Raw genomic sequence first — 24167 nt, 5'->3', positions numbered from 1 at the left:
CAGAAGTAAGAAATGTTAGTTCCCTTCACTTGGCTGATTCTCAAGCAGACTCCAAAGAGGTGCTTTAATTTTGATTTCTTCTTTCATTCATGCCACAAGCAGGGATTGAGGGTTATTACTCTGTGCCAGGGGCTGTACTTGGCACTTTGTCTGCATTTCTTTATGTTCCCGTGGACTGGCGGATACTGCCTGGAGGACAGAGGGATTACAGGGGTACTTACCCTATCTGACCCCATGATGGGAGAGGAGATGGCACCTGTCTCCAGTGAGCGCAGCTCCAGAGCAGCCTAAGGGGCTGCTCATCTGGGCACTGCCTTCCTGCTGGCCTGGGTGCCGGTCACTGCTGGAGCCAGGAGCCTGACAGGGGCCTGTGGATGCCTATCACTGGGGGCCTTGTGGGTGTGCGGCTCAGTCCCCTGGTTCTGATGGAGGTGGCTCTTGGGACTGCCCACTGTAGGAGTGCCTGTGTCTTCATCTGGAAGTTGAGAGTCATTGCGGAAATTGCCTCTGCCCCAGGCTAACAGAGATGGAGGCACCTGGCTGGGGTGGGAGCAGGAATAGATTGGGTCGGGGCGGGGGGACTGAAAATAGCCTCTATTCCAGAACTTCACTGCTCTCATGCTCGGCAGTCTTAACCTCCTACGTCATGGATGACACACAGCCTTCCTGCCCGCTCCCTCTGCCACCTCGGCCCCCGGCGGCCCCCTGCCTGTGCCCGTGCCCTCCTCCCTGCTCAGGTGGCTCCGCAACCCTCTCCATCAGTTCCCTGCCTCCCTCCACAGCTTGGGCCTTTCCCTTCGCCTGGCTCCTCTTCCTCCCATGAAAATGCTCTAGGAGTTCCTATCCTTAAAAAAGACACACAGAGAACAAATAAACAAGCAGACAACACAAACTTCACCCACCCACCCTTCACCCCAGCGGCCACCCCCTCCCTCACCTCTTTCTCTCTTTTTTTTGTCTTTTTGTTTTTTCTAGGGCCACACCCCCAGCATATGGAGGTTCCCAGGCTGGGGGTCTAATCGGAGCTACTACAGCTGCCAGCCTACACCACAGCCACAGCAACACCAGATCCTTAACCCACTGATTGAGGCCAGGGATCGAACCCGCAACCTCATGGTTCCTAGTGGGATTCGTTTCCGCTGCACCACGACGAGCACTCCCCTCTCCTCTCTTTCTCAGCCAGCAGCTCCAAAGTGTGGTCTGTACCCGTTTTCTTCTTAATTTCCCACATGCTCTCCAACAGCCACTTTCTGGGATCTCCAGGCCCCCCTCTGCATGGAAATTGCTCTCACTAATCTGGACAATTCCCTTGTGGCCACATCCAACGGGCTTCTCTCAGCCCTTAACCCCATCCCACTTCTTCGCGTGTTAACCCTCCGGCTCATTCTCTGCTCACCTGCTTCCTGGTGTCCACTCCCCGGCCTCCGGTCTCTCCTTGCTCGGGCTCCTCTCTCTCGTGGTCAGATCTTCCTGTTTCAGGCTCCTTGTAGATTCTTGGACAGCAATACCATAGACATGAATATCCCTTCCCCAAGACCCGAAGGCAGGCAAAGCTTTCCTTAAAAGAGATAGCTTGTGGCGTTCCCATCGTGGCTCAGTGGTTAACGAATCCGACTAGGAAGCAGGAGGTTGTGGGTTCGATCCCTGGCCTTGCTCAGTGGGTTAAGGATCCGGTGTTGGCCGTGAGCTGTGGTGTAGGTTGCAGACACAGCTTGGATCTGGCGTTGCTGTGGCTCTGGCATAGGCCAGTGGCTACAGCTCCAATTGGACCCCTAGCCTGGGAACCTCCATATGCCGTGGGAGCAACCCTAGAAAAGCCAAAAAGACAAAAAAAAAAAAAAAAAAAAAAAAAAAAGGAAGAAGAAGAGATAGCTTGTGCGTAAGGGAGAAACAGGGAAAGTGCCAGCTTTAGGGGCAGCGAGTTGCCTTTAAAATAAGGGAGAAATTCTGATGGAGGATAATGTGAGAAAAAGAATGTGTGTGTGTGTGTGTGTGACCAAGTCACTTAGATGTACAGTAGAAAATTGACAGAACACTGTAAACCATCTGTAATGGAAAAAATAAAAATCGTTAAAATAAATAAAAATTTAAATCAACCAAAACCAAACCAAAAAAAGGAGGTTTGTCTCGTGATCACTGATCATTTCCAGAAATAGTTAAACATCTTTGATCAGCAGCAGGTGGCTCCGTGATCGTTGTCAGGAGTAGGGAGTGCTTCTGTGAAGGGAAAGGAATGCATGAGAATTTTCTGCAAGAAAGCACAGGAACAGATAAGGTTTAAATTTATGGCTGAGCTTCTCGTCTTGTGGCAAGTGGGTATACTTGTTGGTGTAGCAGAGATGAAGGTAATCTTTTATTCCTGGGAGCCCGCCTGTCGTCTCTGGGCCTTTGTTCTTTAGCTTGCAAGGCTTGCCCAGAGCTGTTCCCCGGTCCTGTTTCCAAGATGGTTGCACCCCTGCCTGTCTCGTTCCCACTGGCATCTGCTGTCCTGGCCTCCATTGCTGTCTGGTTGCCAGGGGTTTCCTGGCCTGTATCTCTAGCCCAGACCACCCTCTCTTGAGTCTTGGATCAGCTGGGGTCCCTGGAGGAGCCACAAACCAGGACTCAGGGTCTCTCCCAGACCGGCACCTCGTGCCGTGTTCACCAGCTTGGCAGCAGGTGGCACCCTGGCCTCCAGCCCCCTTGCCAGAGCCCTGGACGCAGGCTAGACACCCCAGCTCCCTTTTGCGAATCAGGCTTCCAGTCCTGCTGACTTGGCTCCTGATGATTTCTCAGACCTGCCCTTGGCCCCCATTTGAACCACCTCTACCCCAAACCACGCTCTTCTGCCGTCTTTCCAGGATGACTTGCACAGCCTCCTGCCCTGTCCACCCAAACCTGTGTCCGCCTGCAGCTGCTGGGAGCCTCATGCATTGCCATCCTACTAATGCCACAGGGTATCGCTGGCTTGCCAGGGGCCAGACCTGGTACTGAGTGCTTTTTGTGTTCTCTTGAATGTAATAGTGAAGTGAGGTATGCGATATCTCCCTTTTTCCATTTAAAGAAACTGGGGCTCAGAGAAGTTTGGTATCCTGTCTGTGCTCACACAGCTCACAGGTGTTGCAATTTAGTCTCATTTTCTTTTGTATCTTAGTCCCTCACATGTGGTTGAATGAATGAGCGATCTTGGACTTTCAGGGATAAGACCGGACCCAAGAGCTCACCTGAGAACATGCAGAGTTTTCCCTGGAGGTCTCTGGGATGGGCTGCCTGTTGTTGGGGGCGGGGAGGGGTGAATATGATGGGTGGAGGGGTGGGTAGGTGATTCCCTATCCTTAGGGAGACACCTGCAGTACAGGAAAGGTGTTCTGTCCAGTCCAAACTGTGACAATAACTAGTGGCAAATATATTTTTGGTGCCAAGTCCAGAGGCTGGGCTGGAGCCTCTAAGTTTCAGTCCTAAGATTTTGTCCAAAGCTTCCTTCCCTAGGAAGCTCATCCCAGATCCACCCCCCCGCCCCGCTCCCCTCCGCCAAGGGGTCTGCATGAAAACACAGGTCAGATGATGTCTGTCATTCCTTGAAATCTACAGAGCTCCCGGTGCCTGCAGAGCAAGCTCAGGCTTGACGGAGCACTGCAGGCACCGGCCCTCATCAGCCTGCCTAGGCTCAGCCCTCCTGCCAACCCCCAAACTCCTGCTCGATGCTCCGTGCCTTTGCTCAGAGCTTCCTTAGCCTGGGATGCCCTTCCCTGCCCCCTGAGATCCTGCTGCCTTCCAGGCCCAGTGAAGATGCAGCTTTTCCATGGAGGGTCTCCAGGTGTCTAGTCAGACAGCACTGCCACCCTCCCAGGGGGCCATCCCTGCCCTTCCTGGTCCAGGCAGCATGGAATCTCCTCCAGAACCCCTGGAGACCGAGGGCCCCTCTAGTGCGAGCCTCTTACTCTGTGGGAACATCTGTCTCCTCCTCGTGAGGGGTGCCTGTGTCGGCTCTTTAGGAATGGAGGGCTGCCCCTGGTACCTTAAAGATGGTGTGGGTTTGGAGTTCCCATCGTTGCTCAGTGGGTTAAGAACCCGACTAGTATCCATGAGGATGCAGGTTCAATCCCTGGCCTCACTCAGTAAGTTAAGGATCCGGTGTTGCCTCAAAGCTTCCGTGTAAGTCACGGACGCAGCTCCGATCTGGCGTTGCTGTGGCTGCGGGGCCGGCCGGCAGCTGCAGCTCCAATTTGACCCCTCGCCTGGGAACTTCCATCTGCTGCCGGGGCGACCCTAAAAAGAAAAAAAAAGATGGTGTGAGTTCGCACATTTGTGCGTGTGTGCGCGTGTGTGCACGTGCAGGGTTGGGGAGGAGGAGGAAGAGCTCAGACCCGACAGTCGTGATTCCCTCCCAGCAGTGGAACTAAATTATCTTCGTACATGGCTTCATTGAATCTTAACAAAACCTTTTGTTAGGACACTTTTTCAGATGAAGAAACCAAAGCTCTGAGGAATGAAATAACCTTCCCAAGTTAATTCGAGAGGGGCTCGGGCAGAGTTCCAACCTGGCTGTGTCTGGCCTCGAGGCAAAGTCCCAGTGTCCCGAGGTGGGCCTTCAGGAGCAGACTGGGGTGGGAGGGTGGGTGTGGGGTGGGGGGCTGCCTATACCTGAGGCCCCTCTTCAGAGACTCTTTCAGTGGGAGACATACTTGGGGGTTCAAACACCAGGTTTGGTGATCTGCCCTTGTTCTCTCCTCACCTGGCCCCGGCACTGTTGTCCCACCAAAGGCACCTGAGCCGACGAGCTCTCTGACTTCCTGGAACCCCCCGTCCAGGAGTGGGGGCCGCCCCCTTCCCCAGCCTCCCCGCTCTGATGTCCTCGCTCCCCAGAGCCCGGCCCTCCCGCCCAAGGGCTGTTCCCTCTGGAGCAAGGTGGGCCCGGTGGGGGGGGTGCTGGCCCCCACAGCGTGGTTGGGATTTTGTCCTTGGGGCGGATGTTCCTTCCTGGGGCAGTCTGAGTGTTTATGTCCTTTCCACTTGAAACCTGAGTCCCTCCTGTGGCCTTTGTTCATTCCTGCGGTGTTGGTCACCATGGAACCTCTTTAGTCATGGCTTTAGGGGAAGGAGTGGACAACGGTCGGTTACCTCAGGCCACCCCTTCCCTGAGTGAGAACACGCTACCTTGGCTGATCCCGAACATCAGGGTTTGAGGCCAGGATCCTGGTCCCAGAATCCACTGCCAGTAGCCCTTTAGGTCAGGCTCTGGCTCTACCCACTGAGGACAGTCTCTCCTTGGTGCCCAGGACAGTGCCAGGTCCCACAGGGCCTCAGTGAGCTGGGCCTCAGGGTCCAGTACCAAGCACTGTCCATGCCCAGCCCCAAGCGTTGTCCACGTTTGGAATGCAAGTTCGCACCCTGGTTTGTACGGTTTGGACAGCGATCCACTGAGCCATAGTTCCCACCAGGTCCTGGGGAGGTGCCCCCCGCCCCATCATTTCTCACAGAAGATGTGGCTGTGTCCATACCCAGCTTGGGTGCCTCTCCTTGGGCGGGCACTGAGGAGGTCCTGTGGGAAGACCCTGAGGGCCTGAGCGGTCAAAGGTGTGGACGCAGGTGGGGACGGGCCTGCTGGGTTGCCTGGGCAAGCTATGGGGAGGACGCAGGACTCCCTTGCATACCGCAGATGTCTCTCGGGGCCTGCAGTCACTTGGGCATCTTGGTCCTGTCCTTAACGCTGGCGTCTCAGGGTGTGCAGTCACGTGGGCATCTTGCCCAGGAGGTTGTGGCAAGTCAGGGGCAGGGCAGCCTTGCTCTGAAGGTGCCTCTGAGCCTTCCGTGTCTGTGCTCTCAGGCAGCTCCAAACCTTTTACCTCCTAGAGGCCATCACTTTGGGGCAACTCAGGCAGCAGTTTGGCAGCCTAAGGTGAGAAACAGGGCTGGGATCTTCTTATAAAGGGAATCTGAAACCCTTACCCAGTGGTTCTCCATCTTGTTGGAACATCAAAATCACTCAGGAGTTAAGAAACCAAACCAAACCAACACTCCCCCCACCCCCAACCCATCCCTGTGGCCTGTTCCCTGGAAGATTCTGCCTCAGTCAAGGCTGGGGTGAGGCCTTGGAAATCTGTCATTTTAATCAGTTTCCAGGTGATTCTGATTGGCAGCTGAGGTTGGGACCAAGGGCTGTAGCTAAATAGTGCTTTTCCATGTGTAGTTTGCATAGTAAGTTGATGCTCTGGTTAGACCTGGGAGGTGGGCACCATGGGGCCTGCAACTCTCTTTCCCCCAAAGCCTGGACTCCAGCTTGTTCGCGTTAATTCAGCCGTGGAAGGTCTGTTCCCACCGCAGAAGGTTCCTGCTGGGCTTTGGTGGCAGCAGCCACCTTGCCAATCTCTTGAGTCTGTTTCCCAGCTCAGGGGCGAGAGGTGTTGAGACGGGCAGAGTACACTCCACACGGCTCCAGAGAAGTGCCTTGTCCCTCCCGTATTCCCGGCTGCTTGTCGCTCCCATGTGGCCAAATCCTTATCCCAGGAGACAGGGAACTGCCTTCTCCCCCAGTTGTGAGGAAAGAGGCAGAGAACCTCTGTTTGGCCAGGAGGGTTGCTAGGAGCTGCTGTCACTTCTGGGGCCTGGGTGGGGATGTTGCGGGGGGTGGGTCTTCCAGGTGGAAGGTGGGTTTTCTCAGTTCCTGAGTTGGGATTTGTTGCTCAGCAGAAGGAATTTGGCATTGCCTCCTGCCCTGTCCCTGGATGATATCTCAAGGGACCTGCTCTCGAGTGGAAACCAGGAGATTTGGGAGATGTGGCCTTTGGCCCTGATTTTATCACTGGTTGGCTCTGGCTTCCACCTGCCCTCTGGTCAGGGTGAAAATAGGTCACCAGAGAATTGATAAAATTGTTTAAAGTCACAGAATCTGCAGCGAGACCCTTGTCACATGGCAAAAAAAATGAAGTTAGGGAGTTCCCATGGTGGCTCAGTGGTTAACCACCCTGACTGGTATCCATGGGGACGTGGGTTCGATCCCTCGTCTCGCTCAGTGGGTTAAGGATCCAGTGTTGCCATGAGCTATGGTGTAGGTCACAAACATGGTTTGGATCTAGAGTTGCTGTGGCTGTGGTGTAGGCTAGCAGCTGCAGGTCTAGTTTGACCCCTAGCCTGGGAATTTCCATATGCCACAGGTGTGGCCCGAAAAAAAAAAAAAAGAGTTTCTTGTGAAGTGGTTTGAAAAGTGTTCATGACTTGTCCTGACTTCCCGCAGCCTCTCCCCATTGTAGGTCCCTGGATGTTACAGCTCGGGGTAATAATACAGCTCTAGATGCCTGAGGATTGTACTCACGGCCCAGAAAGCAGCTGCTGCCTCTGGACAACCTCCCAGGTGCCTTCTCTACCCAGGGCATGGGCACCCGTGACGCCCTCCCCCCAGGTAAGGGGCACCGAGGTAGGTCATGGGGGTGGGCATCTTCCCTGGCTCCTCCCAGGGCTGTGCTCTGCCTGGGAGATGCACCCGGGCGGCTGTGCCTTTCCATCCCACCAGGCTCTCATGGGCCCTCCCTGCGTGGCCTCCTGTGCGGGGGGAAGGGGTGGCTCTGGCCTCCTTGGCCTGAACTTGGCCTCCGCTCTCTGCTTGGCTGACTGTGGTGTTCTGTGGGTTTGGCAGCGGGAGGATGGCGATGGGCAGAGGATGCAGGAGTGGGGGCTCAGGAAGGGCTGAGTGGTCCCGTTTTCTCAGCCGAGTGGGCAGGAGAGTGGGAGCAGTGTGGCCGGCTCTGTCGGGAGACAGGTTCCAGGCCTGGTGCGGCCCCTGGGAACCGGCCGTGTAAGCCTCGGTTTCGTCTGGGGAGTGAGGAGATCAGAGGTCCTGGCCTGGAGGAAATGGGTGCTCGTGAGGTGGGGAGGCGCTTTTCCTGGAGGAGCAGGGGCCTGGTGAGCCCTCGGGAGGAAAGTGGAAAATGCAGACTGCCTGGGCACTTCCGGAGACAGGTCACTCTCCCCCGGCCGAGCATCGGGGGCTTTCACTGATGAACAGGAAAACAACTGCACAGTTTAGTGCTGCACAGATCCTGCCTGACATTGGATACTTGGAGGGAAAGGGGAGGTGCCGAAGGCTTAAGAAAAACCTAGAAATTAAGAAATCAAACGAAGCTGGGATCCTATGAACCCTTGGGCAAGTCCAGCTCCTTTATGGATCTGGGAACCGAGCCTCGGAGAGGTCATTTCCTCAAGGTCACACAGGTAATGGACCAGGATGGGAACCCCTGGGGATGGGGTCCTGGGTGTCCACTTTGTGGAGTCTTCTCCAGGTGGCGGGGTAGGGCCCCAAAGATGGTCTTGAGTTGTGCCCGGGAGGCGCTGAGCCACGGAGGTGTAGGACCAACAGTTCAGCTCACACAATGAATACGATTTGGTCCCTGTCCCAGGGAGGACGGGAAAGGCAAGGAGAGGCGAGTGAGATGGGGGGTGCCCGGGGTGCAAGGAGGGGCAAAGCTTCTTAAAGGAAGAAGCTCACGGTCCCCTCGCTCTGGGAAGCCTAGCCTGTCCCCACCCCTGGCCAGTGCTCTCGGCCCCTGCACTGTTGCTGCTGCTACTCACTGCCTCCCCCACGACTTCATGCCCCCCTGAGGACCAGTGAGCATGTCACCTGGGGCTGTGAAGGGCCGAGTCCCTGATGGGGAAGCAGTAAATATATACCTGCAGAAGGGATCAGTGATGCCGTCCAGTGAGCTGGGGAGGTTCAGGAGAGAAGATGAAGGATCAGTGTAGGACGTGCTGATGAGGGGCCCGGGGACCCCCAGAGAGGGGCGTGGGACAGGTAATGAGAGGGGTACCGTGGGCGGGGGATGATGGAAGGCCTGGCTGTGTGAGCAGCCCGTGTGAGTCCGTGGACATGGGGGCTGGTGGGGGGGAGCAGGCAGGGGAGCCCGTGAAGGCGGCTGAAAAGCGGTGCTGGGAGGAGGGCTTTGGAGCAAAGCCGGGAGGTCAGGCCCTGAGGGCTCGGAAAAGCTGGGGTGGGGGCAGCAAGCCCCCAACTGAGGGCCAGGCTCTGCCTTGGGGGCTGGGTGGCAGCGTGCCTGGGTGACTGTTTCCAGTTCGGCCTTGGTGGGCTCCAACACGCCGCTCTCCCTGTGCTTCCGGCCCCAGGCAAGGCTCTGGCTCCAGGGGCCGTGTACTGTGGGAGTGTCCCTCGTACCAGTGGTACCAGTGCCGGGCCCTGCGCCCTCGCCGGGGGAGGCAGCGACTCCAGCCTGAAGACTTTTGGAGAAGGTGAGACTTTTGGGGCCTGGTGACATGGCAGCCTCTTGGGGGCCTTTGGGTGGAGAATGGGAGATTCTACCTGGCAGCTGCCCAGTCAGGCCAGTGACCACAGAGCAGAGCTTGGGCCTCGTCCTGGAGGGAGGGGACGGGTGTGTTTCGATGCCCGGCTGTGTCCTCAAGCTAGCGGTGGGTGTTATCTTTACCGTGGTCCCTGCTGAAATGCCCTTAGGTTTTAGGCGGGTCCTTTCAATTCTGTGCCTCAGGGGATGAAGATGTAAGAGGGGGGCTGCAGGAATAGGGAAGTGGGGCTCTCCTGGGGTGGCAGGGCCCGCTGTCCCTCGCTCCGAGGCCTAGGCAAGGTTCGGCACCCCAGGCGGTGGTGGGGGGGAGGTGGGCTCCGCTAGCACAGCAGCTCTTGGCTCTGTCTCCCTCAGCCTCTCTCCAACCAACGCCCAGCGTCCTGCTGGAGAAGCCGTCACAGCTCTTGAGTGGACATGAGGCCCCTGACGGCCTCAAGCTGGATGCTCCTCTGAAGGGCTGGCAGGCCAGGAATGGCCACCCCAGGAACCTTGGGACCCTGTCTCTGGGCCCCCACCCCCTGGTGCCACTGCCCTCGCTGGAGTCAGAGGCCAACAGCGCGGCCCGGGACACCACCCAGATCAAGGACAAGCTCAAGAAAAGGAGACTCTCGGAGGGCTTGGCAGCGTCTTCCCGGGGTGAGCCCTGGGTCCTGTCCACCTGCCACTATCCATCCAAGGTCAGGGACCCCCGACCCCCTGGGCTGTGAGGATCAGCAGGTGTCCAGCTGGCAGCCGGGGTCCATTCGGGGCTGGGCGGGGGGCATCTGCCAAGCCCCCTCGCCTCCTCCTCAGAACACCGTTTCCCACCTGGGCCTCTGCAGCTGCTCCCAGCCGGCCTCCCCATCCCCACCCTCGCCTCCTTCTAGTCTGTGCTGCGGAGGAATTCTTTTCCAACACAAATCTGATCATGTTCTTCCTCCCAACCTAGCTTAAAACCACCCAGTGGTCTTCAGATGGACATAAGGACTAGCAGCTGCTGTCCTCACTCCTTATCCAGCCCTAATTCTGTTTCCCTTTCTACCCAACCTACCCCTGAATTGTATTATTTTTTATTTTTTTATTTTTTGTCTTTTCTAGGGCTGCACCCACAGCATATGGAGGTTCCCAGGCTAGGGGTCTATTCGGAGCTGTAGCCACCGGCTTATGCCACAGCGCACAGCAACGTGGGATCCGAGCTGTGTCTGCTACCTACACCACGGCTCACGGCGATGCAGGATCCTTAACCCACTGAGCGAGGCCAGGGATCGAACTCGCAACCTCATGGTTCCTAGTCAGATTCGTTAACCACTGAGCCACCAAGGGAACTCCCTGAATTTTAAATAGGTGACTCTGATGGACACTTTCTATCAGATTGTATAGGAGCATAGCCCAGTGGTAGGGGTGGGTGCCCTCTCCTCTCACGCTCTTAGCTCCCCAGGATACAAGGCCCTGCTGCCAGTATCTCATTTAATCCCACCCCCATCCCCACACTCCTGGGACTAACTTACTTCCTACCCTCACAGCCTCTCTGGATCCTGGGGGAGGCCCCAGAGGAGTTCCCCTGAGGACCACCATCCCCCGGGTCACCTCTCAGAGGCTGCTGAGGGTGCCCAGGCTGATGCCCCCCATCCAGAGCATGCCCACCACCCCGGAGGCTAGCGGAGCCAAGGAGAATGGCCTGGACCCACCCCAGAGCAGTCAGGGTCCCCAGGGGCTGAGACCTGGTGCCCAGGAGGTAAGGTCATTCGACTGCTCTAAGACTTGCCACCCTGTCCCTCTGTCTGTCTTTCTGTTCTTTCCCAACCCCTGCTCCCGAGCTCTGAGCATCTCTGGACGTGTCTCAGGGCTGCCCTCGTCTCACCTTCCCCCACAGCATCAAGTCTTGGCAGCCAGGCTGCCCAGAGATGCGGGCCCCCCTCCCTCTGAGCAGAGGCTCGGTGATCGCCTGTCTTAGGCCTACATTCAGTGCTTCCCAAGTCTTCTCTGGTCTAAATGTTACAGAATTCTTCAGGCTTCGGGCCTCCCCATTTTTGGCAAGGGAATGTGGCAGATGGGGAAAGAGATGCTGGGCCAGGACTTGGGTTCTGGTTTCCACACTGCCCTTTACTGCTGTGTGACCTTGGGCAAGTCACTTCCCTCTCTGGGCCCCAGTTTGCATTCAAAAGAGGGAACCGGACCCGATGTTTTTGAGGCTCCCTTTCAGCTCTCATGCCCTAGGATTTTCTGAAATGAGAAGCACAGGAAAACAAATAATAACAACAGAGGGGCTGGAGTGGGAATGAGGGAACCCCCTTCTTGGCTGCAATGGTGAGGAAACAATGAGCCCAGGGTCCCAGGTTGGTGGCTGGCAAGAGAACCCAGAGGCTGCTTGCCAGCATTGTCGCCCAGGTGGCTCTGGATAGAAAGGATGGCCCTGTGAGAGGTGCCCGGGCGGTGTGCATCCAGAGTGGAACGTTTCCTGGACCTGACCCCTCCCCCTTCCCCACCCCCACTGGCAGGTGAAGATCTCCCAGCAGTACCTGCACTGCAATGATGAGAAGATGCACAGGTCCCTGGGGGGCATCGTGATCCCGCCCATCCCAAAGGCCGGGGTGCCCGCCGGGACCTCCGCCTGCACACCTGGCTCCCTTCCCAGCCTCCCACCTCCAGGCCAGGACGTCCTCATGGGCCTGAGGCCACCCCCCACACGGTAAGCATCCCTAAGTCCAAGCTACCTTGTGGTCCCCTCTCTTCTAAATCCCCAGATCCGCTTGAGCTCCCCATGACGGAACCTCCACGCCAAGGCAGAGCTCTTAGGGCCAGGTGAGTAGAGGCCAGGTGCCCCACCCTGAGCCTCAGGGACCTGGGACGGTCACAGCTCTTACCCTTGACTCCAGCAGGACGGGTGTATGGGCTTAATGAACAATGTCTTGGCTTCTACCTTCTGCCAGTGTCCTGTTGTGTGCGGTTGCCGCAGGGATGAATTAAATACAAATTATTTTAAAGCTCTGTTGAAATCATGGTAGCGCTTTGTAGTGATGCATCTTCTGAATGGATACTATGTATGGGGAGGAGGAGTCCATAAAACTTTTTTGGGGTCTTCATACCCCAAAAAGCCTAGGAACCATTAGGTAAAGGTAATGAATCCGGACTTAGGGCTTTAAGTGGGGCAGGCGGTGTGATCCACACAGCCAAGAACAGCCCAGAGTCACTAATGTTGGAGCAAGTGTGTGTGTGTGTGTGTGTGTGAGAGAGAGAGCGAGAGAGAGAGAGAGAGAGAGAGAGCGAGAGCAAGACAGAGAGAGAGGGAACCCTCTTTGGCATCTGCTGTACTCGTTTTTTCTTCAAGCTTCTTCACTCTGTCTCCCATGCCGCCTCCCCTTCTGTCTGTACACATGTCCACATATTTCCCGCTCCTGGTGGAGTGTGGGAGGGCCTAGATTTGAGTCTCTGCTTGATTTTGCCATTGGCCTCCTCGTTGACGTCTGCCTCCTCCCCATCAGCACTTCTTTCTTTCCTGCTCAGACACCCCCCCAACCTGCCCAGAGGTCTTGCTGGCGCTCATGACTCTCTGGCCCCAGACAAGTGACATTTCCTCCCCTCCCATTGCTCTTGACTTTTTTTGCATCGTTGGAGCTGCTGATGCCCTTGAGCTCTTCTCCTTCCTGACTTTAAAGACACCTCTCGACCTTCCAGACAGTCTCCCGTGCCCCCTCTTTCATCATTGCTTAAATTTGTTCCAGGACCCTTTGCCCTCACCTTGTTCTCCCCTGGGAATCTGATCTCTGCAGTGGCTCCCGAGTTCACATGGGCTGGGTGACTTCCGCATTCCCTGCTCTACCCTGAGGTCTCCGGGAGCCAAGCTCCGTGCTTCCATCCTCCTGTGGAGCATCCCCAGGGTCCTCATGGCTGATGCAGATGCAGCGCCTGAGGCGGGGAGGGAGGAGGGAGGATGTGCCGCCACGGACGGAGCACCCTGTGTTTCTCCAAACTGCCTGCCTCCCACGACTCCAGGTTTCCCCTGAGGTGTTGACATCCTCTTTGATCTCCCACTTTCAGCATCATCTCTGACTTTTGCTCCTGTTCCTAACAGGTTGCCACACCCTATCAGGTCTTTCTTAAACAACAAGAGAAAAATACAAAAGCTGTCACCTCTTTCTTGCCCTGGCCCTTCCTCTCAGTTTGCACTTACGGGCCCCCTCTTGACCTCTGCCCATATCTCCTGCCACTTCTCCTTGCAGCAGCCCGCGGCTTTCCATCCTAATCTGTTTTCATCCACACCCTGAATACGTCTTTACCATGCATCTCACTGTTATTAACTTCAGCTTAAAAGCAAGTCTCCTTGGCCAGGCATTCAGGGCACGGGCTGGGGGCCCAGCCCGTGCCCCCACCCCTCCACACTTCCTCTGTGCTGCTCCGAAGGAACCTGCCCACCCTCCAGACCCCCCTGTGTCAAGCCCTCCCCTCCTTCACCCCTGCAGCCCCGACACAAGCCTTTCACCCTTGGCCCGCTGATCCGTTCCTACGTTTTTCAAGCCCCAGCTCCACGTCTCCCCTCACTCTCAGATCTTCATTGGCCCCCTGGGGTAGGAGGAAGGGAAGTGCCTTCTCAGCACTGACCCCGCAGCATCTGGCCTGCGGACTGCCCCACCACCTCTCTCCCACCGATTTGCTCAACTTTTACTTCAATCTCATTTGGATTCTTTAACTTGGAGCACTGCAGAGTAGGGGCCATATGTGGAAATCTCTGTGGCTCCCGAGGTATCAAGCTTGATACCTGCCATAGGTTAACCATGCGATAAGTATCTGCCCACTTGCTATCTGGTTGTGGCATGGATTTCTCTCCTTTGACTCTGTGAGGTGAGCAAATGTCTGGAAAGGAGCCTCCACTACCATTTCATCCATCCATCCACCCATCCACCCACCCACCCACACACTCATCCACCCACCCACCCATCCACCCACCCATCCACCCACCCACCCATCTACCCATCCATCCACCCACCCACCCATCCACCCATCCACCCATCCAACCATCCACTCATCCATCCATCCACCCATCCATCCATCCATCCATCCACCCTCCCACCCACCCACCCACCCACCCACCCATCCATCCACCCTCCCACCCACCCACCCACCCACCCACCCATCCATCCACCCACCCACCCATCCACCCATCCATCCACCCACCCACCCATCCACCCATCCACCCATCCAACCATCCACTCATCCATCCATCCACCCATCCATCCATCCACCCATCCATCCACCCACCCACCCACCCATCCACCCATCCACCCACCCACCCACCCATCCATCCACCCACCCACCCATCTACCCATCCATCCACCCACCCACCCATCCACCCATCCACCCATCCAACCATCCACCCATCCATCCATCCACCCATCCATCCATCCATCCATCCACCCATCCATCCACCCATCCATCCATCCATCCATCCATCCATCCATCCATCCATCCACCCATCCATCCATCCATCCATCCACCCATCCATCCATCCATCCATCCATCCATCCATCCACCCATCCATCCATCCATCCATCCACCCATCCATCCACCCATCCATCCATCCATCCATCCACCCATCCATCCATCCACCCATCCATCCATCCATCCATCCATCCATCCATCCATCCATCCACCCATCCATCCATCCATCCATCCACCCATCCATCCACCCATCCATCCATCCATCCATCCATCCATCCATCCACCCATCCATCCACCCATCCATCCATCCATCCATCCACCCATCCATCCATCCACCCATCCATCCATCCACCCATCCATCCATCCATCCATCCACCCATCCATCCACCCATCCATCCATCCATCCATCCACCCATCCATCCATCCATCCATCCACCCATCCATCCATCCATCCATCCATCCATCCATCCATCCATCCACCCACCCATCCACCCATCCATCCATCCATCCATCCATCCATCCATCCATCCATCCATGCATTCACTTACTCATTCTAAAGCTATTAAGCACCACTTCTGTGCCAGGCATTGTGCCAAGTGCTATGAAAACAAAGCCAAACAAGACAGTCTCTGTGTTCTAGGTGCTCGTGGGAGAGATTTATTCATAAACCATTGACTCAAAGTCCAACGAGGCAAGTGCCGAGATAGAAAGCTCCTCTCATGGTGGGGGGTGTAGTGGAAAATGACCTCAGTCAGGCTGGGACTTCTTGAAGGCGGTAAGGCCTGAGCTGAGTTTTGAAGGCTGAGGGGAAGTTGGAGAGGTGGAAAAGGAGGAGGAAAGACATGAAGGGTGAGTGAGGCCTTCAGGAAACTGGCAGTTTTCCAGCAGCACCGTGTTTGTGCGTGACAGGCAGTCGAGGTAAGCAGGGCCGAAGGGCGTGTAAGCTTTATCCCGAGGCAATGAGGGGCCACGGTCGGCTTTCTGGTGTGGAAGCGACATCAGATCTGATTTAGAAAGCCCACCAGAAACCACAGTGTGGCATGGGCTGTGCACGCTGAGTTGGGGGTGGAAGCTGCTGAGGGAGCTGGAGGAGGATGCAGCCAGGCCTGCTGGAAGGAAGCAGCACCAGGGTTTTCAGTGGCCTGTGCCCACCTCAGGCAGCCAGGAGCAGCTCCACTTCAGCCCCTCAACCCAAAGTTTTAGTATGACTCGTTATGTAGTAAGAGATAGGTATGGATCAGCCTTGGCCCAATCAGGAGAGAGAAGCCAATAGTTTGATAGGGGAAGTTGTTTGTTTATTTGTTTGTTTTTCCAGTTTTATTGAGATATATTTGACATGTAATGGTGTGTAAGTTGAAGGTATAGGGACATAATGATCTGATAGATGTGAATATTGCAAAATCATTGCCCCAGTAAGATGCCACTGCACATGCTTATAATTTTTCCCCTGTGATGAGAACTTTTAAGATCTACTCTCTCAGCAACGTTAAAATCTACAATACAGCGTTGTTAGCTACAGTTGTCATGCTGTACTTTACGTCCCAGAAAGCACGTATAATGAACAGGAAAAGTTTAATATAGAGAATTGTTAACTGAAAAATGGGTTAGGAAAACAAGGAATTGGCTAGTGAAAAGTAAAGAGAATGCAGAGTTCCCTTCGTGGCTCAGTGGTTAATGAACCCAACCAGGATCCATGAGGTTGTGGGTTCCATCCCTGGCCTCCCTCAGTGAGTTAAGGATCCAGCGTTGCCATGAGCTGTGGTGTAGGTTGCAGACACAGCTCGGATACTGTGACGCTGTGGCTGTGGTGTATGCCGGTAGCTACAGCTCCGATTCAACCCCTAGCCTGGAAACCTCCATATGCCGCGAGTGTGGCCATAAAATGCAAAAAAAAAAAAAAAAAAAAAAAAAAAGTACAGAGAATGCTGCAGAATATAGGAATTGTGAAAATAAGGAGCAGTCACCACCCCTATGGCTGACAAAACACCTTAGGAAGAGCCCCCTCACTCACAGCCAAGATAAAGCGCAGAAGGAAGAGCCCTCTCCCCATCACCCCACCCCAGCTAAGATCCAGACCTTGTTGGGGAAGGCCCAGGCGTGACTCCCGAAGAGCAGAGAAACTGCTGTGGCACTGTGCTGGCAGAACCCGCTTTGTTAGTGTGCTGGGCAGTGGTGGGTTCTGATAGCAAAGACCGTGGATAGGCTCCCTAGGCTGTGTGCCCTGGGGTGTCTGCTGGGTGCCCTGGGGTGTCTGCCTGCTGTCTCTGATCCACACAAGCTGTCTGTGTGGGTTCAGATCCAGCAGTTGTACTTGTTCCACGGAACAGCTCTGAGTCCTGGCTGGTCCAGGCCCACCTTGCTGCTCTGGCCCTTCCATAGACCTGAGTTCCCCTGACCTCCACAGGCCCCTTGGATAGGGGGCCCTGGATCCGGGCAGGCACTGAAGTGGGCCCTCCTACTGCCTGCCCTCCGGCCACCCCTGCCCGAGTCATTCTGCGGCGTGAATGCTCTGCGGCCAGAGCATAGCATGTTGTGTTCCAGGCCTTTCGTGGTGGCTGGTTACCCCGTCAGCCTCCCAGGGGGCTCTGATGTGCGTTTCCCAGTGAGAAGAGGAAATCCATGTTGGATAACGGTACACCTGGTCTTCACAGGAACGGAAGCCCCACCAAGGCGGGGATTGCCGTCTGTCTCAGTGATGCTCTATTCCCGGTGTATGACAGTGCTCGGCACATAGTAGGTCTTCAGTAACTAAGTATTGAATGAGTAAATAGTGCTGCCTATTTAAAAAATTACAATTAGGCGTTCCCATCGTGGCTCAGCGGAAACAAATCTGACTAGTATCCATGAGGACGCAGGTTTGATCCTTGGCCTCAATCAGTGGGTTAAGGATCTGGCGTTGTCGTGAGCTGTGGTGTAGGTTGAAGACGAGGCTCGGATCCTGTGTTGCTGGGGCTCTGGTGTAGGCCGGTGGCTACAGCTCCCATTGAACCCCTAGCCTGGGAATCTTCATGTGCCATGGGTGCAGCCCTGAAAAGATGAAAAATAAAAATAGTTAAAAATTATAATTAAACCCAGTGCCAAGAATGCCTCAGCTTCCCTTCCTGTGCCTAGTTTGGGATTGAACCTGTTACAAAACAGTGGTGATTTCTCATGGGCAGCAAAGGGGGGTCAGTCCCTCTAGACCCTGGGGGGAGGGGGTGGGGATCACTGAGCTCACGCGGGGCAGGGGGAGTTTGGAGACTTGAACTCAGTCTGCTCTGAGCTGGGAGGAGCCGTCCCTCATCCATGGCAGCCACTGTCCTGCGGACATAGCAGGGGACAGGGCTCCCTCTTGGACTGAGCAGTTTCCATGTGGAGACTGGCTTCCTGGGAGACTGATGGGCTGTGCAGCCAGGAAAAAGGCTCAGAGCCGTGTCTGGACAGCGAGCCTGCCCTTGAGTTGTCAGAAGAGGCTGTATCTCCTGCTTTGAACCCCTGGCCAAGAGCCCAATGTCAGGGCCCCCACCGGCCCCTCTGCTGTGAACACCCCCCTCCCCAGCCACTGCCCCATCCTGGAGCTACCCTTCCTAGGTCGCTCACAGTAGAAGCTCTTGCTTGCCGTCTCTCATGCTGCTTTTTTCTCCCCCGTTCTTTTAAGGTTGGTTCGGGAGAGGGGGCCTCGGGAGAAGACCCCCAGATCTCTGGGTATGTACTCGCCGTGCTCACTCCCCCATTGTTATTGGCTCTCCACTTCCTGGACTGGATCATGGCACCAGAACCAGGGCTGGAGGAGATCTGGACGCTCTCAGTCTCAAGTGCCTCATTTCACCAACGGGGAAGCAGAAATCACCCTGGGGCCACAGAGGGCGCCCCCCCCCGCCCCCGCTCTGTGCCAGGCATGCTGGGGTGCTCAGGCGCGAGTCGCTGCATGATCACCCAGCTGGGAGAGAAGGCTCTGTCCCCATTGGACAGAGGAAGGGATACACTGAGGGTCCTCGAACCGGACCTTCTCCCTGGTCTCAGAAAGCAGCCTTGTCATGTTTGCACGTAGGTCGGCACGGCTCCAAGCCTGGCGCTTTTGATTTGTAGAAATGTTTATTATTTATGTATTTATTTGGCCACACCTGCGGCATGCAGAAGTTCTCAGGTCAGGGGTCAAACGTGCACCACAGCAGTGACAATGCCAAATCTTTAAGCCTCTGAACCACCAGGGAACTCACAAGGCTGGCACTTCTGATGCATTGCGTGGCTGCCCCTGCACTGTTTTAAGCAAAGAGGGGATTCCCTCTTCAGAAAAAGTGAGAAATTAAACCACACCCCACAAACGCCTTAGGCAGCTAATCCCGGCAGGTTTCAGTGTGTGTGTGTTGGAGGGGGAGAGAGCCAGCAGACTGGAAGTGAGGCAGGTGGCCAGCAGGAGGCCGAGGCCCAGAGAGGCTCTTCAGCCTGATGGCCTAACTCTGGGGAGACAGATGATGGAAGGTCAGGTGAGGGGACCTGGGCAGAGTACCCTGAGACTGGGCCTTAGGCCCTGGGGGTTGAAGGCAGCTGCTGTGCTGATGGCAGCAGAGGGTGGACTCTTGTCCAGCTTCCCGGAAAGCCACCCTGTAATCAGCTCAGCAGGTGGGTCAGTTGGCCAGGAGGAGGCTGTGGCCCAAGAGGCCCCAGAGTCAGGATGCTCAGCTGGGGCCGAGAGGCAGGCCTGGCACAGAAACTTCCATGGCGGCTGTGTTTCCCTCCATCCCTGGCCAGGCTGCGGCAGGGTGAGCTGGGGCAGTCTGCTGTGACGCCCACGGATGCCTGAGTGTCCCTTAAGAGCTATCCCTGGAGTTCCCATTGTGGCTCAGTGTGTTAAGAACCTGACTAGTATCCACAAGGATGCAGGTTGGATCCCTGGCCTCGCTCAGTGCCTTAAGGATCCAGTGTTGCTGATCCAGCTGTAGCTCCGATTTGACCCCCTAGCCGAGGCACTTCCATATGCCTTGGGTGTGGCCCAAAAAAGACAAAAAAAAAAAAAAAAAAAAAAAAAAAAAGAAAGCCAACCCTAAGAGTGCTGGCTTGGAGGTTTGGACCAAGAGATGCCTGCCTGTAACTACTCCCTTGTCTGCCTTACCAGCTTGCTGCTCGAGACCCAGGTCCCCTGGGGCAGGGGCCAGGCTGCAGGGACAGGCTTTCTAGGTTCTCTCTTGGAAGCATAGGTGAGAAGGGGGGATGCAAAGTGGCAAAGTCCTTAAGGGGCTCTCTGACCCTCTGGCTGTCAGCTGGGGACAGCATGGCCCAATGTGTGCACCACATCTGGCACATAGTAGGGGCTCACGCAGTCTTGTGTGAAGCTGAGGGCTTCGCCCAATATTGTGGTTTTCCTGCAGTCCCTGCCCTGGTCAGCTGGCACGTGGACACTGGGCTCTCAGCCCTGCCTTACCTCTGGGCAGATGGAGCCTCCACCACTTCTCCTCCTCGACCCTGGATCCTTCTTCCAGGAGGGATCTTTGGCAGAAGGCATGGGCCAGGCAGAGATCCGGGGTGACCCAGGAGCCCTGTGGATCCCCAGACTTAAGGAGCCCTTTCCAGCCTCAGGCAGCCCCAGGTGGTCCCCCCATCTCAGAGGACCCCTGATTTGCAAGTTCACTCAAGGACAGCAGACTCTGAACTTTGTGGGCAGGAGAACCGGGTTAACATTTCTTTCATTAAGAGAAAACTCTGCCTCTGTAACCAGAAATATACTCTTAAAATCCATTAATTGGGAAAATATGGACTCACAAAGAGAAACTCTGGATTTGATGCCATTTGGAAATGAATTTGTATTTTATCAATCCTACAAGCCCCTGAAGGTCCCTGGGTCTCAGCGTCCCCGTCAGTAAAATGAGAGCATTGGGCTGGCATCTGTTCTCTGGTCCCTTCGTGCCATGTTATAGTCTCAGACAGGTGCATGGTGGTATATGGCGGTGAGTGGGCTCATTTTCTTTTTCATCTTCCTGAAGTACATACACATGTGTCAGGTAAGATAGATTCTCAGGAAATATCTTAAGCCTCTTAGATAGCAGATTCCCCCCCCCCCATTTCCTTGCCTCCTTGCTCCCTCCCATCTTCGAATAAGGCGTGTCATCACTGTTGAGTGAATGGGTGGATGGCTGGAAGGGTGAAGGGAGGAGGGCGTTGGTCCTCCGGCAGCCTGTTCTATACCCACCAGGGCTGCTCTGTGGCGTCCATTTAACCTGTATCTTTTTCCGGCAAGGAAATATTGGGCAGAAGAACAGGGTGAAGGGCTTAGCAATAAAACGTGACACCAACCACAGGGTCATAGAGCCTCAGTCCCAAAGGGATGGCTGCTGCTCCGGGCTGCCGGGGGTCCGCTGCTCCAGGCTGCCAGGGGTCCTCAGCTCCACTCTTCCTCTTGACTCCTCAGAGCCAAAACCTTTGGTCCCACCTGTCCGGGACAGGTCCGCTGCCCCTGAGAAGCCTGCCCTGCCTTCATCTCAGTCTGCTCCTACCCTGACAGCCTTCTCCTTCAGCCATGCCAAAGGTGCCCACCCTTTGCTAAAAGAAGAGGACCAGAAGGAGACTGGCAGCAAGGTACCTGGCAAAGGAGGGGAGGAGGAAGTCGGGGGTCCCCATGGACCACTTGTTGAACACAGACGTGTTTCTGAAACACATAAGTGTGGGGCCAGCTTGGGGAAAGCAAGGAAGAGCCCCAAGGCAGCTGCCCTTAGGATTTCAGGCCAGAACCTGCAGACAGGTTTGGGATGAAGGCTAAAGCAAAGAAGGGGAACAGGGGAGGAGAAGGAGGGAGGTGAGCGGACTAGGTGAAGGTCGAGTGCAGCAGGGAGCGGAGGGGTGGGGATGCGGGAGGAAGGGAGGGCAGCAGGTCACACATGGTTCAGAAGGAAGCAGGATGTGGGCGCGAGTGCAGAGGGGCTTAGGTGAACCAGGCTGCGTAATCTGAACCAACACCCAAGATAGCAACCCGGAGGCAGCTGACTCAGAGGCAGATCAGCCAAAGGCTGTGCTTGACAGACTGACAAATACCTTGTGCTGCTAAGGTGACCTTGATCCAGATAGATGATTCACGCAGATTCCAGTCTGGACGAATTTAGTAAATCTTGGAGAGTCCCTGTTACGGTCATTCTTTGAGACAGAGATAAAAGAGTATCTTAGACCTTGAAAGCCTGCTGGGTGCATGTACTATGTTAGCATCCAATCCAGTGATGCTGATAAGGTCCGGTCACCACATCCTCCCGCTCCAGTGGGGGTGACAGAGGAGACAAAAGAGGAGTAATTCAGGGCCATGAAACAAGCTCAACTGTCCTCCACCTTGGCCACTCACTCCCATGGTCAGACCATAGACCACAGGCCTTGGCCCTGCAAGTAACTTTGCCCCCACCATTGTCGCAACCTCAAGCAGCCTGTTTGCTCTCCTGCCGTCTAGCTCAATCCATCTAACATCCCAGCTTCAGCATTGTCCTTCTCCTGCATCGATGATGTGCTTCTTGAAATGGGATCACTTCCACCAGCATCTTAGCTCCCTAGTGCTCCTCCCATCCTAAGAAAGCACAACCAAGCCAAAGCAAAAACATTGCCTCATCTCTCTACCCATCCTCTCCCGAGACCAGGCCGGTCTGGCTTAGCCCCCACAACCCCACTGAAACGGCCCCCACTGAGGCACCGGTGGGACCACCTTCCACAGGCAGCCTGAGGTCTCAGGGCTCTTCCAACTGGACCTGTCCCAGCCTCATCCTCCTTGAATCCCCCACCAAGGCTGGAGGCGAGGGATGGTTTTTTCTTGCTTCTTGAACTCCATCAAATTTAGCTCCTTCCTGGTCCCTCTCTGCTGGCTCCCGACCTCTACGTGCTGGAAGCCCCAGAGCTCAGCCCTCCAGTGTCTTGGCTATGTCTACTGCCCCCTGGGACCTGAACTAGTCCGTGGCGCTAAGTACCACCTCTATGCTGAGGACCCCCAAATTTCCCTCTCCAGCCCAGACCTTCCCCCGATCCCCAGCAGCAGTTAAATTATATGACTATATTTATATAGAACTGATACTCAGTGTCTCCATTTAGATATCAAATTCTATTTCAAATTTACCTTGTCCGGAGCTTACATGTGGAAGTTTCACTCCCCCCGAACCTCCTTTTTCCAGCGTCCCTCTCCAACAATGGCAGTAAAAGGCAACTCTAGCCTTCCGGCTTCTCTGGCCACAAATCGTGGGCCAACCCTGCCTTCTGTCTTTCTCTTTCATCTCACACCTAATCCATCAGCCAAAGCCGCGGGCTCTGCTTTTGAAACATGTCCAGAATCTGGTCGTTCTACTGTCTTTATTCCTGCGATCCTAATCCAAGTACCACCACATGGGAACCCTCAGTTCTAATTTTGCGACTTCTTGTGAGTCTTAAATTCTTTCTTTCTTTCTTTCTTTTTTGCTTTTTAGGGCCGAACTCGCAGCATATGGAGGTTCCCAGGCTAGGAGTCAAATTGGAGCTACAGTTGCCAGCCTACACCACAGCCACAGCAATGCAGGATCTGAGCAGCATCTGCAACCTACACTAGAGCTCACGGCAACGCCAGATCCCCAATCCACTGAGCGAGGCCAGGGATCGAACCCGCAACCTCATGATTCTTAGTCGGATTTGTTTTCCCTGTGCCATGACGGGAATGCCTTAAATTATTTCAAAATAGAAAGTTATATTAAAAAAACCAACCAATAATACTTAGAGAATCCCCCCAAAGAAGAGTCCAGCCATACCACTCTTCTCAAAACCTCCAGTGGCTTTCTGTGTCCTCGGGAGGAAAAGCCCAAGTCCCCACCACCATGAACTACAGGGCCCAGTGCACTGCGGCTCATGCCCGCCACCTCTGGCCTGTGTCCCACCTCTCCTCTGACTCGGGGTCCTCGGGCCAGTGTCCTCTTTGTGGTTCCCACCACGCCCAGCGCACTCCAGCCTCGGGCCTCTCCTGGCTTCTTTTGTGTCCCTGCTTCAGTGTCACTGCTTCCGGGAGCACCCTGGGCCTCCCTGCCTGAAACAGAACCCGTCACTCTGTACCACTTACTTCCCTTCTGGCGCACATCGCCTGCCATGAGAGGCTGGTCTCCTTGCTGCCATCTCCCCACCCCACGGGGCTCTTGGGGAGCAGGGCCTTTCACCTTTGGTTTGTTCTCAGAACAGCAGTTGGCACCCCAGAGCCACTCCCATTCCTGAGGACTGCATGCATGAAAGTACAGAGGGCCCAGCTGGGTCCCCAGGGTGATGGGGTTTGCCTTGACCTTGTCCGGATCCAGGTCACCATCTCCAAGTCTGCCCAGGAGAAGATGCGGCTGAAGCAGATGAAGGAGGTGGAGCTGCTCTGGAGGGCCAAGGAGCCAGAGAGGGAGAGGGAGCTCGCTCCCCAGGGCCTGGCCTCCCGGAGGACCTGGACGAAGGAAGGTACTGGGATCTTGGGGGAGCGTCCCCCAAGCCGGGGAGACGTCTTGGCCAACACCTGGGCCAAAAGAG

The 24167-nt window shown here is 55.5% G+C and overlaps 1 protein-coding gene across 6 annotated transcripts in view; it reads left to right on the top strand.

The window, feature by feature from the left end:
• TOGARAM2 (TOG array regulator of axonemal microtubules 2) overlaps positions 1–24167 on the top strand; it is a 59878-nt gene that overhangs the window by 7269 nt on the left and 28442 nt on the right. For 4 of the 6 annotated variants that reach the window (XR_014842350.1, XR_014842349.1, XM_021087671.2 and 1 more), the window contains 8 exons: positions 7230–7378; positions 9094–9216; positions 9642–9923; positions 10790–11001; positions 11765–11955; positions 18340–18386; positions 21088–21254; positions 23954–24098. Coding sequence is in view for 2 of the 6 variants with exons in the window: in XM_021087671.2 (XP_020943330.2) it covers positions 7351–7378; positions 9094–9216; positions 9642–9923; positions 10790–11001; positions 11765–11955; positions 18340–18386; positions 21088–21254; positions 23954–24098 (1195 nt within the window). In the remaining 4 variants the exon portion in view is untranslated. Of the gene's footprint in view, positions 1–7213; positions 7379–9093; positions 9217–9641; positions 9924–10789; positions 11002–11764; positions 11956–18339; positions 18387–21087; positions 21255–23953; positions 24099–24167 lie in introns of all 6 variants that reach the window. The other 2 variants (XR_014842351.1, XM_085019710.1) reach the window with 1 other exon arrangement.

The sequence above is a fragment of the Sus scrofa genome, chromosome 3 (genome assembly GCF_054392235.1).
Source record: "Sus scrofa isolate SSC_HxYL_T2T_F1_AM1 chromosome 3, Sscrofa_HxYL_maternal_Yorkshire_Landrace_v2.0, whole genome shotgun sequence".
Lineage (NCBI taxonomy): Eukaryota > Metazoa > Chordata > Mammalia > Artiodactyla > Suidae > Sus > Sus scrofa.
This window is presented reverse-complemented; position numbering and strand designations above follow the sequence as displayed.